Source organism: Bubalus kerabau, chromosome 3 (assembly GCF_029407905.1).
Source record: "Bubalus kerabau isolate K-KA32 ecotype Philippines breed swamp buffalo chromosome 3, PCC_UOA_SB_1v2, whole genome shotgun sequence".
Classification (NCBI taxonomy): Eukaryota; Metazoa; Chordata; class Mammalia; order Artiodactyla; family Bovidae; genus Bubalus; species Bubalus kerabau.
Window position 1 is genome coordinate 91,884,518 of NC_073626.1, and position 12,360 is coordinate 91,896,877.

Below are 12,360 nucleotides of genomic sequence, written 5' to 3' on the forward strand. Positions count from 1 at the left end.
TTTGCCCAGACACCCATGTGGCATTTTCCTAAATGGCACCTTCTCCGTGCACCCTTCCCTATTTTAATTTATGGTTTTCCTCCCTACCTTGGTTGTCCCTGTGCCCTTTCCCTGCCTTATTTTTTCACCATCATGCTCCTCAGCATCTAACACACTACTATATTAATATAGATTACTCTTTGTTGTTATTTCTCTCCTCTCTAGAACTCCTCAAGGGAGGAGATTCTGTGTCATCCTCTGCTGTGTCCACACTGCCTGGGTGCTCAGGAAACTAGCTGATGCATAGGAGAAAGTTCTTCTCTCTTTAGGAAGACAATGATTGAGACAAATCTTATCAGCCAAAAATCTGATTAAAAAACCTGGCTTCTTGTATTGTGCCATGCACTCAGTAGGCATGCTCTAAAACACATTTGAATAGATGACATTTTTTATGGACTCATGAAAAAAGATAATTGCCATGTGAAAAACAAAACTAGGCATTTAAAAAAAAGTTGCTCCAATGTTTTCTTGAACATCATTATTCATATTTGGGGACTGCTTGCCACTCAAAAATATTATTTTAGATGATGCTATTTAGCTTTAGATCTGAGGCTTTCATAGCCAAGTTAATATATAATATTTAACTAACTTTGCAGCTTTACCTTTTCGATCAGTTAAGCTTGATTTTTTTAATCTAGAAGATGAGTATGAAAATAATTTAAAATCAAAAAGAATAGTTATATTGATTAATTCTTGTGAAAATTATGTTTTACTACAATAGGTTTTCTCGGTATTGGTCAAAGGTTAGTGGTTCTAATGGAATAATTTCACCCAAAATAAAAATGCATGCCACATCCATATTTGGCTTCATAATGCCATTCTCCACCCAAAGAAGCAGAGCTTCTTGGAGAAATGGATGATTCCAAACCTGATGCAAGTGATGCCTAAGAGCTAAGAGGATTATGTCAAAAAAGGATGCTAGAAGAGACTCTTTCTAGCCAATTTTGGGATAATTTGAGTATCAAAAAGAATAATGACAGAAGCCGTATATACAAACTGTTTTGAACAAAATCAGCAAAACAATAACTCCCTGTCACCAAAAAGAGAGAGAGAGAGGAGTGTGAGAAAGAAAGCCTCTTTTTAAAAAATACCAGCTAATATATGTAGGAGGAATGATGGAATTAGAAAATCAAAATTATCAAAATGCCAAATTATCATCCCCGAGGTTACTTGTTACTTACAAAGAGAAAGCATTAATTTTTCAATGGAGAGAGATGGATGTTACCACCTGAACCAAGTGATGCAAAATTACTGATAGTGGAATATCTTCACCTTACCTTTCTCTGATATGGAACAAGAAAAACTAATGTACATAGCTTACATTACTATGAAATCTTCTTGCCACATAGCTGACTCTAATCAAGCCCCTAGATTTTGCTTCTGCTTTACAGGAAATATTCAGTATAAATGCACAAGCAAAACCTTGAAATGATCATGGGTGTGCTACAGGATAGCAGCCTGGACTTTTCAAAAAAATCACAATCCCAGGGAAAAAAGAAAAGTAGAGAGACTGTTCTAGTTGTAAAAATATAGAGATACAATAACCAAGCAATACAACATATAAAGTTAATTCAATACTGGATTAAAGTACTCTTCAAAGATATTCTTAGGACAATCAGAAAATTTAAATATGGAATGGATGTTAAATGATGTTATGAAATGATTTTTACTTTTCTTAGCTTTTCTTGTTTGATAATTATATTATGGACATTAGGAGAACATCCTTATTCTTAGGAAATGATGCTGAGGTACAAAAGTTAAGTGGCATGATATTTGTAATTTATTTATAATGATTCAGAAGAAAAAACCAAATAGATGTGTGTGTGTGTGTATATATGTATATATATATATATATGCATACACACATATATACATACACACACATACATATATATTTAGATATATATGCACAAACATGAAAATACTAAAAACTTGAATTTTGGTAAAGGGTACCTAAGTATACTATTCTTTTAATTTTTCTGTATTCTTGATTTCTTTTCAAAATAAAAGGGTGGGAAAAGCAAAAATGCATGTAAATTAATTCTAAAAACACACTGCTCTACTGATGTTTTGTCCTTTGATGGACTGTTTTAGGGATATGTTATTTGTGTTATGGCTCAGTAAATTCAATTGTAGTAGAAAACAGCAGTCACTATTAGGATGAAGAAAACTGAACTAGCTGTCAAGTCTTGGCTACATAACCCACTATCTAGTGATGGTGGGCAACTCACTTCTGACCCTTAAGGTTTCGTTTCCTCATTTGCAAAATAGGAATAATGTCCAACCCACTCGCAAGATACTAAGACATAATCATGCTTTCAACCCAAAGTAATATATAGCTGAATTCCTTTTTCTTCTCCTGAAGTATGAAAATAACTTCATGAAAGAAGATAATTTGACCCTAGGCGTTCATGAAAGTCTTACCTTTTAGACCACAAAGTCTACACATGGCTGCAAACACCGTAGATTCCATTTCGATATTTCTGATGCCGGCATTATATGCTCTCTTCAAGTAATCTAAACCCTTTTCTCTGGAAAAAGAGCACAGTGCTCCATCAAGTCGACCCTGGCCTGAAAGAGAATGGAGAATGTTTAGTGACTTGATGCCCTCTACAGTCACTGTGGCATCACTAAGAGGCTTGCTGTCAGACCAAGTGCTCTGTGGCTAACTCTAACCTGTGAGCCTGCACCCCAGATCAGATAAATCTAGCCATCTGAATCATCCTACCAGAGGACATGAGGCAAGATTGTGCCTAGCTCAAGCATCTCACATAGAGTGGGGTCTCCATGGCACTGAGCTCCCCAACTCTGGGGCAAGTAACCATTGAGTGGCCTCAGCAGCCAGCACTGTGCCCAGGGATAGCAGGATCTGAGGGTTGCTGGAAGATCTGCCCTTTGAGGAAAATCTCAAGTTGCTCCTGTGACTGGCAGATGGCCCAGAAACAGTTGCTGCGGAAGAATACGATGCTCCAAGCCCCAGTGATGATCCTAAGCTATTTGAGGACTGGGAGGGTGGTTTGTATATTGCAGTTCCGTCTGACCATCATGACCATGGTAGGTACATACAGACAGTTGATTTGTCAACCCTGTTCCTTGCCACACACCTCAGGCTGCACGCCAGCCTTTTGTGATCACATTTTTCCCTTTTAGGATGCTCTCAGTGTTTATTTAGCACTTTTTCCACCTGCATCTACTAGTGGGTCCAGAGAAAAGGCAGATGCTATGACTCCACTGCGCATGCGCTGGGAACAGACTTCACCGCGTCCTACCTCTGAGGGTGTCCTGTTGAAGCAGGGAGGCCAGTATATACTGTTATCCATATTGCACAATTCTCTTTTTTTGTCTCCCTTTCCTCTCCGTTTCCCCTTTCCTTTATCTTTCATGCTACTTCTACTCTGCCTACTTCTCCTGCACTCCTTGTAGCTGCCTGCTAACACCACTAATGAACCAATCTAAACTCAGAAGTCCCACAAGTCAAGCAGGTAATGTCAATGAGGTGTGCCTGGTGGGAAGGGAGCAGCCTCACCTCACCTTCAATGAATGCAGCCCCGGATGTGACTTGCCAGGGAGGCCATGCATAAATTATTTTATATTTTTAATATTATGTTATTATGTTATTTCAAGAAGCCCCAAATCTGGATATTTTTCATGTGAAAAATCCAGAACGTATAAATGTTGGCAAAACAATTCACACTTTAAAAATACTGTGCAGCCCAAAGAAACATTGACTCCTACCTGTGCTCTTTGCAAGCTCTGGCTTAAACTCATTGGTGACCCTCCCAATGAAGGGGACCAGTGGCCTGAGATGGAGTCTTTACCCTATCAGACCCAAAGCACCTCCTATTTTATAACACATATGTTGTGACAACACGTTTGCTAACCTGAAGTAACCTGTATAGATAATATAATGTATCTTCATACATAATTGTTTATAATTCAATGTAATACATTAAGTTTGATCCAAAGGGAAAAGAAAAATAATTTAAAGTGAAGTAATATGTGGTTTAATGAATATACTCAGACACAGCTATACTACAAGATTTCTAGAATGCCCTCCAAGGAATGGTACCAACCCTGGTTAGATTTTTCTTGTGGAATGAGCAGGGTCTGTCCCGGAGCGATTTTTCTGCTGGCCCCCCACCCCTTGTAGCAAGAACTGCTACTTGGAAGTCACCTTCAGTTTGTTCCTAAACTTGATTTGAGGACATTTTACTCATGGCTGAGAGAGAAGAGAACTGATCTGAGACTATTCCATCCCTTCAAGATTTCCTCCTCCAAGTATTTCTCCTGATTTCCAGGTTCCCGCTCTTTAATAGGCACCTGCTTCTTTTCAAGGTACAGGTGAATGTACCTCAAAATGGCAGAAGCATAGACGTTTATCCCCTTTCTCCAGTTTAAATTAAAGGTATAAACAGAGATAAGATTTTGCTAACATCACTAATTACATAGAGTATCCAATTTGTTCTTGGAGGATTAAACTCACTCTCAAAATAAATTCATTATGTGTATGTCTCTTCTGCTTATTATGTCCTTACATTTCTTTACTTTAGTAAGTTGAAAAGGCTGTTTCAGTGCCTTTTTAAATCCCCAACTATTAATTCTCTATGGTGAAGTTTTTAATATTAATTATAGGTTTGAATAACAAAATATTGCTGGTAATTTTCTGCTGCTTTCACAGTTTATAAATTCTTCTCACCTTCATAAAAATCATAGGTACACATCGTATGTCCAATGAGGGTTGGGAAGTTGGAAATTTCTTTGCTACAGTTGAATATTTCCTCAGCCAGTTCTTTGTCAAGTTCAGTACTTCTGGTGACAATGTTGTCCAAGATTACCTGTTCAAACCGGGGCTTAAAGAAGGAGTCTACAGCTTCATCTGTTATTACAACAGATCCTGGTGCAATCCCTGCAGTGTGGGAATAAATAGATGGTTACAGAAAAATGTCACTTAGAGTTGACTTGTGACATGTAGTATATAATATAATCTCTTCTTCCTAATTAATGCTAGTTGCTAATGATTCTCTGGACTTTCAAGTTTTAAATTATTTTCTTTTCCAAATGCAATTAATAATAACATTCCAAACAGGCATTTACATTTGCTGTCTTTCCAGATTCACATTTACAATGTGATGGGGTTTAGATTTTAGATAAACATGACTCTTGGGCATGCAAATTAGTATTGACCTTCGGGCTCAAATTTGAATAAATTAGGTCAGGAATAAACTAAGTGAGACTGCCAGCAAGTAGTCTTCGTAAAATGATGTGACTACTTGATATTTAATCTTCTCTGCAACTCTTTGATTACTATAATTTGTTTGCATCACTGTCCTCCCTTCTGTTTGATCTTCATCACATCCATTCCCTCCTCCCCTCTCCCACCCCATGTAAATTAGGCCTCTTGTCTGACCTTCCATTGCTACAAAGTCTGGTTTGCTCTTGGGACTCAGGAACTCAAGTCTCTGGGACTTGAGAAACCATTTTCTGACAACTGGTATTCCCCTGGCCTGATTCGCTCTCTCATCCTCCCCCATGCACTTTCATCAGACTAACTCCAACCCATTCTTCAAGTGTCAGTTTAAATCACTTCCTTCAAAAGATCTGAATCCACAGTGGGGTATGGGGAGGTCTAAAAGGTCACACAGATAGATTACATTCAATTTCCCCAGGAAGGCTTTCCATGGTGGCTCAGATGGTAAAGAATCCACCTACAATGCAGGAGACCTGGGTTCAATCCTTGAGTTGGGAAGAATCCCTGGAGAAGGAAATGGCAAACCCACTCCAGTATTCTTGCCTGGGAAATCCCATGGACAGAGGAGCCTAGCAGGCTATAGTCCACGGGGTCACAGACAGTTGGCTGTGACTGAGTGACCACACTTTCTTCACTAGATTCTCTCTGTCCTAAGATTCATTACACTTTTCATAATTCCTCATTTGTTTGTCTGTTATCCTGATAAAACATAGGCTCTATAAAGGCAAGAGCAGTATTTGTCCTCTGTTCTCTCCTTGGTAGTATTATGCCTATCACATTATAGGTTTTGTTGTTATTCAGTCACTAAGAATCCAACTCTTTGTAACCCCATGGACTGCAGTACACCAGGCTCCTCTGTCCTTCACTAAGATCCATAATTTGCTCAAATTCATGTCCATTGAGTTGATGATGCGATCTAACCATCTCATCCTCTGCCACCCCTTTCTCCTTTTGGCTTCAATCTTTCCAAGCATCAGGGACTTTTCCAATCAGTCAACTCTTCAAATCAGGTGGCCAAAGTACTGAAGCTTCAGTTTCAGCAGCAGTCCTTCCAATGAATATTCAGAATTGATTTCCTTTAGGATTGACTGGTTTGATCTCCTTGCAGTTCAAGTGATTCTTAAGAGTCTTCACCAGCATCACAATTTTTTTTTTAAGCCCAGGTCTTTATTTTTACATCCATCAGGCCATGAATCCATAGAGAATGGGCTCCAGTAGTTCGTGTTCCTTTCCATTGGTCCTCACGAAGTGTACTTCTCTGGGTAGAGCAGGCTGGCACTTCAGCTGAACCCAAGTCCCTTTCTCTTTGGCTTCCTTCTTTTTCTGATCATTTTCCTTCACACATTTCAGGAAGCTATCTCAGCTCTTCGGTTGCTTAATATGCTCTGCTGCTGCTGCTGCTAAGTCGCTTCAGTCGTGTCCGACTCTGTGCGACCCCATAGACGGCAGCCCACCAGGCTCCTCCGTCCCTAGGATTCTCCAGGCAAGAACACTGGAGTGGGTTGCCATTTCCTTCTCCAATGCATGAAAGTGAAAAGTGAAAGTGAAGTCGCTCAGTCGTGTCCGACTCTTAGCGATCCCATGGACTGCAGCCCACCAGGCTCCTCCGTCCATGGGATTTTCCAGGCAAGAGTACTGGAGTGGGTTGCCATTGCCTTATGCACATTAATTCTCTTGGCAAGAATCTTGCCCTTAACTTGTTTGTTTACAATGATGCCAACATAATGCTGGGTAACATTGTAGACTCTCCCAGTTTTTCCATGGTAACATTTGTGGGGCATTCCTTTTTCAACAGTACCAATTTCCTTGATATCCACGATATCATCCTTCTTGTAGATTTGTATGTATGTGGCCAAAGGAACAACTCCATGTTTTCTGAAAGGCCTAGGGAACATGTAGTGGGTGCCCCTCCTCTTTGCCTTTGTGTTGGTTATTTTTGTAATTTACTGGAAGGTGGCAGTTCCAGCCGAAAGGGCAGCGCCACAATTTGAAAGCTTCAGTTTTGGTGCTCAACCTTCTTTATGGTCCAACTCCCACATCCATACATGACTACTGGAAAAACCATAGCTTTGACTATATGAACTTTTGTTGGCAAAGTGATGTCTCTGCTTTTTAATATACTGTCTAGGTTTGTCACAGCTTTCTTTCCAGGGAGCAAATGTCTTTATTTCATGGCAGCAGTCACTATATGCAGTGATTTTGGAGCCCAAGAAAATAAAATCTAACACTGTTTCCAGTTTTCCCCCTTCTATTTGCCATGAAGTGATGGGACCAGATGCCATGATCTTAATTTTCTGAATGTTGAGTTTCAAGCCAGCTTTTCCACGCTCTTCTTTCACCCACATCAAGAGGCTCTTTAGTTCCTCTTCATTTTCTGCCTTTAGAGTGGTATCATCTGCATATCCGAGGTTATTGATATTTCTCCTGGCAATCTTGATTATAGCTGGTGATCCATCCAACCCCCTGTTTTGTATGATATACTCTGCATAACGGTTAAAGAAGCAAAGTGACAATATACAGCCTTGTCATTCTGCTTTCATAATTTGGAACCAGTCTTTTGTTTTATGTCCAGTTCTAACTGTTGTTTCTTGACCCCCATACAGGTTTCTCAAGATACAGGTAAAGTGGTCTGGTACTCCTATCTCTTTAAGAGTTTTCCAAGTTTGGTGTGATCCACACAGTCAAAGGCTTTAGTGGAATCAATAAAGCAGAGGTGGATGTTTTTCTGGAACTATCTTGCTTTCTCCATGATCCAGTGAATGTTGGCAAGTTGATCTCTGGTTCCTCTGCCTCTTCAAAACCCAGCTGGTAAACCTGGAAGTTCTCAGTTCACCTACTGCTGAAACCTAGCTTGAAGGATTTGGAGTATAACCTTGCTAGCATGTGAAATGAACTCAATTGTATGGTAATTTGAACATTCTTTAGTATTGCTCTTCTTTCAAATTGGAAGGAAAACTGACATTTTCTAGTCCTGTGGCCACTGCTAAGTTTTCCAAATTTGCTGACATGCTGAATGCAGCACTTTAACAGCATCATCGTTTAGGATTTTAAATAGCTCAGCAGGAATTCTGTCACCTTCACTAGCTTTGTTCATAGTGATGCTTCCTAAGGCCCATTTGACTTCACATTCCTAGATGTTCAGCTCTAGGTGAATAACCACACCATCATGATTATCTAGGTCAGTAAGACCTTTTTGTATAGTTCTTCTGTATATTCTTGCCACTTCTTCTTAATCTCTTCTGCTTCTGTTAGGTCCTTACCATTTCTGTCTTTTATCATAGTGGTTCAGTTGATAAAGAATCTGCCTGCAATGCAGGAGACCCAGGTTCGATCCCTGGGTCAGGAAGATCCTCTGGAGAAGGGAATGACAACCCACTCCAGTATTTTTACCTGGAGAATTCCATAGACAGAGGAGCCTAGCAGACTGTAGTCCATGGGGTCACTAAGAGTCAGACACAACTGAGCGACTTTCACTTTCACTTTTCATCCTTGCATGAAATGTTCCCTTGATATCTCCAATTTTCTTGAAGAGATCCTAGTTGATCTCCCTACTTTTTTCAATTTAAGCCTGAATTTTGCAATAAGGAACTGGTGATCTGAGCCACAGTCAGCTCCAGGTCATGTTTTTGCTAACTGTATAGAGCTTCTCTGTCTTTGGCTGCAAAGAACATAATCAATCTGATTTCAGTATTGACCATCTCGAGATGTCCATGTGTAGAGCTGTCTCTTGGGTTATTGGAAAAGGATATTTGCTGTGACCAGCATCTTCTTGTGAAAAAACTCTGTTAGCATTTACCCTGCTTCATTTTGTACCCCAAGACCAAACTTGCCTGTTATTCTGGGTATCTCTTGACTTCCTACCTTTTCATTCAATTCCCCTATGATGAAAAAGGCATCTTTTTTTGGTGTTAGTTCTAAAAGCTCTTGTAGCTCTTCATAGTATCAATCAACTCCAGCTTCTTTGGCATCAGTGGTTGGGGCATAGACTTGGATTACTGTGATATTGAATGGTTGGCCTAGAAATGAATCAAAATCATTCTTTTGTTTTTGAAGCTGCACACAGGTACTGCCTTTTGGACTCTTATTGACTATGAGGGCTACTCTCTTTCTTCTAAGGGATTTTTGTACTCAGTAGTAGATATAATGGTCACCTGAATTAAATTCACCCTTTCTGTTCCATTATAGTTCATTGATTCCTAAGATGTCGATGTTCAATCTTGCCATCTCATGCTTGAACACCTCCAGTTTACCTAGATTTTTAGACCTAACATTCCAGGTTTCTATGCAATATTATTATTCACAGCATGGAACTTCACTTTCACCACCAGATATATCCACAACTGGGTGTCATTTCTGCTTTGGCCCAGCCACCTAATTCTTTCTGGAACTATTAGTAGTTGCCCTCTGCTCTTCCCCAGTAGCATATTGGACACCTTCTGAACTGGAGGGCTCATCTTCTGGTGTCATATCTTTTTGCTTTTTCATACTGTTCATGGCGTTCTCGTGGCAAGAATACTGGAGTGGGTTGCCATTTCTTCCTCTAGTGTACCACGTTTTGTCAGAACTCTTCACTATGAACTGTCCATCTTGGGTGGCCCTGCATGGAATGGCTTATAGCTTCATTGAGGTATGCAAGCCCTTTTGCCACAACAAAGTTGTGATCCATGACACATTATAAGAACTCAGTAAAAACTCATTGAATGAGTGAAATGTTTCCATAGAGATGCCATAGACAGAGATCTGCAAACTACAACTCATGGGCCAGATCCAGTCCATCTTTGTAAATAGAGTTTTATTGAAACACAGCCACATTCACTCATTTGCATATTTTTAATGATTGTTTCCACACTAATGGCAGAGTTCAGATGTTGCAACAGAAACCATGTGGCTTGCAAATCTTAAAATATTTATTATGTGACTTAGTATAGAAAAAAATTACAAACCCTTACCATAATGCCTATCTGGGTTCTTAATAAATTCAAACATTGTCAACATGTGGTTAATTTAGAAAATCCAGGTAGAGACCCAACGTGGACTATGATGATAGAACCTTGGTAGGTCAAATACTTTTTAAATAAATCAAAAAAGTAACTTCTTGAATTATTTACAATGTCCTAAAGACAAGAAAGTGACTGAGAAGGAAACTGAAAATGTGGACATCAATAACGAAATTATTCACATGCCATCCTAATATTTAGATGCATTGGAACATTTATATCCCAGTTAAAGGCTAATGTACTATTTACTATTTATTCAAGTACTTGATCATCATCAAGTTTTGTTGGCTCATTTAAAGAATGGAAACATAAGTTGGGGGAGAAACAAGTTGCACCTTCTTCATCTCCAAATCAATGTTTCTTAAGACAAAACAAACAAACACATCTTACCAATAAGCTAAGAATTCTTAGTGAGACCAGAACTTCAAAATGATAGATATCCACAACAGCACGTTGCTTTAATTTCCCACAATTCATAGCCCTTCATTGTGCTGCAAGGGATGTATGTATCATGAAGCAAGACACCTAGAGTCCATGACCATAAGCTGGATGGTCAGTAGGGTACCTTGCCCACACCGGACACTTGCCAATATCACAGGGAAACCTCAGCGGTCAGGATGGTACACTGCATGGGCACGGGCTGCCCAGACAGATCCTTGTATCCCACAACTCAAGAATTCTGAGCACTTTTTTATAACAACATTATCCATTTCATCCCCAAATGCCTCATTCCCTACTATTGCCTATTTGGCATAACATTGGCTAAATAACCATCCAGAAGGATGCCTGATCTAACAATGATTGCTAACATTCTCCTTCTCTTTCCAAATGAACATCCATAGATGTCCTTTAATCCATCTGTGAGGGTCTTGGATGGACTTTATTCCTGTACAATAGCTGTGGAAAGGACATGATTTTTTTTTTAATATGTTGGTTTCCAGTGAAGCACAACTTAGCCACCTGTGTAATTCTAAGACCAAATTTTTGTTAATAATTCCCAGCTTAAAAAAAAAAATAATTCCCATTCAGTCCTGTCACTCTGTCAACCCAACCTTTTCAGTTACAATGCCCTGCTATGTTTGCATTTCTTGACATAGTAGAATCATCCTCTCACAAGATCTGCTCCTGAAGAAACGGTTGAAAAAGAAGGTCTCCTCAGAACTTTACCTAAACACAGGGTAGATATATTAACAAGGCTCCTGACCAGTTGCCTGGCCGGCCGAGGAGTAAGGGAGGAGGCGAGATGCTGAGAAAAACTTTGGAAGCATCACCCAACTCTTCCCTAACAGCCTTGCCTGATGTCTTCTGGTATGTCCATGTAGAAAAGACCCAGACCAAGCCAAGTAAAGGGTAGTCACTGATGTGAGCTAAAAGCAATGTTTTTCTGAGAACTATTGACATCTTCTTACTTAGCTGATACAAAGCAAGTCGTAGTGATTTTTTTTTCACTTGAAAGCACTTATTTCTGTCACTTATAAAATTTTTAAGCCTCAAAATTTATGCTAACCCTTGAAACTTACTCTTATCCTCAAAACAAATTTCCTAGCAGTTGTTCCACTCTTCCCCTTAAGAACACCTAAGCCTATTTGGGCAACAGGCAGTGTGAGATCTCACTCCAGGTTTCCATGCAGGTAAAAAGAGAAAGATTATACATACATATATATGTACATACATATATATATATATATGCATATATATATATATACATATACACACACATTTCTTTAAATTCCTTTAGTTTTCTCTAAGTTTAAATTTCCAAATTGCCTCCAGCTCAGCCTCCTGACACTTTTCAGCCCATCTGGGTTTCAGCGGGGCTCTGGGTATGTTGGTATGCTTTGCCAGCTAGTTACCCTGTACAGAACCACTCCTTGAATTTATTAGTATAGTATAGAAATCAGTTCATCTCACCTATTCCCCCTGATGTGCCGATTCTGATAATGGTAACGTCAGAGCATCGGGCATGGTATAGTAATTTAATGAGTTCATGAAGCATAATAGAAATGGAGGGGATGCCCATGCCATGCTGTGGAGAGAAAAGGGAAAGTCATTATACATCTCGCAGACTGATACACG

The 12,360-nt window shown here is 39.4% G+C and overlaps 1 protein-coding gene and 1 pseudogene across 5 annotated transcripts in view; both read right to left on the minus strand.

Annotated features, from left to right (window-relative positions):
- The window catches only part of UPP2 (uridine phosphorylase 2), a 38,844-nt gene that overhangs the window by 11,777 nt on the left and 14,707 nt on the right, over positions 1-12,360 (minus strand). For all 5 annotated transcript variants that reach the window (XM_055572510.1, XM_055572511.1, XM_055572509.1 and 2 more), the window contains exons 5-7: positions 12,196-12,310; positions 4,736-4,945; positions 2,464-2,610 (exon numbers count right to left, since the gene is read on the minus strand). In XM_055572510.1, coding sequence (XP_055428485.1) covers positions 2,464-2,610; positions 4,736-4,945; positions 12,196-12,310 — 472 coding nt within the window. The remainder of the gene's footprint in view (positions 1-2,463; positions 2,611-4,735; positions 4,946-12,195; positions 12,311-12,360) is intronic.
- On the minus strand, positions 6,470-7,221 carry LOC129647990 (60S ribosomal protein L21-like; annotated as a pseudogene).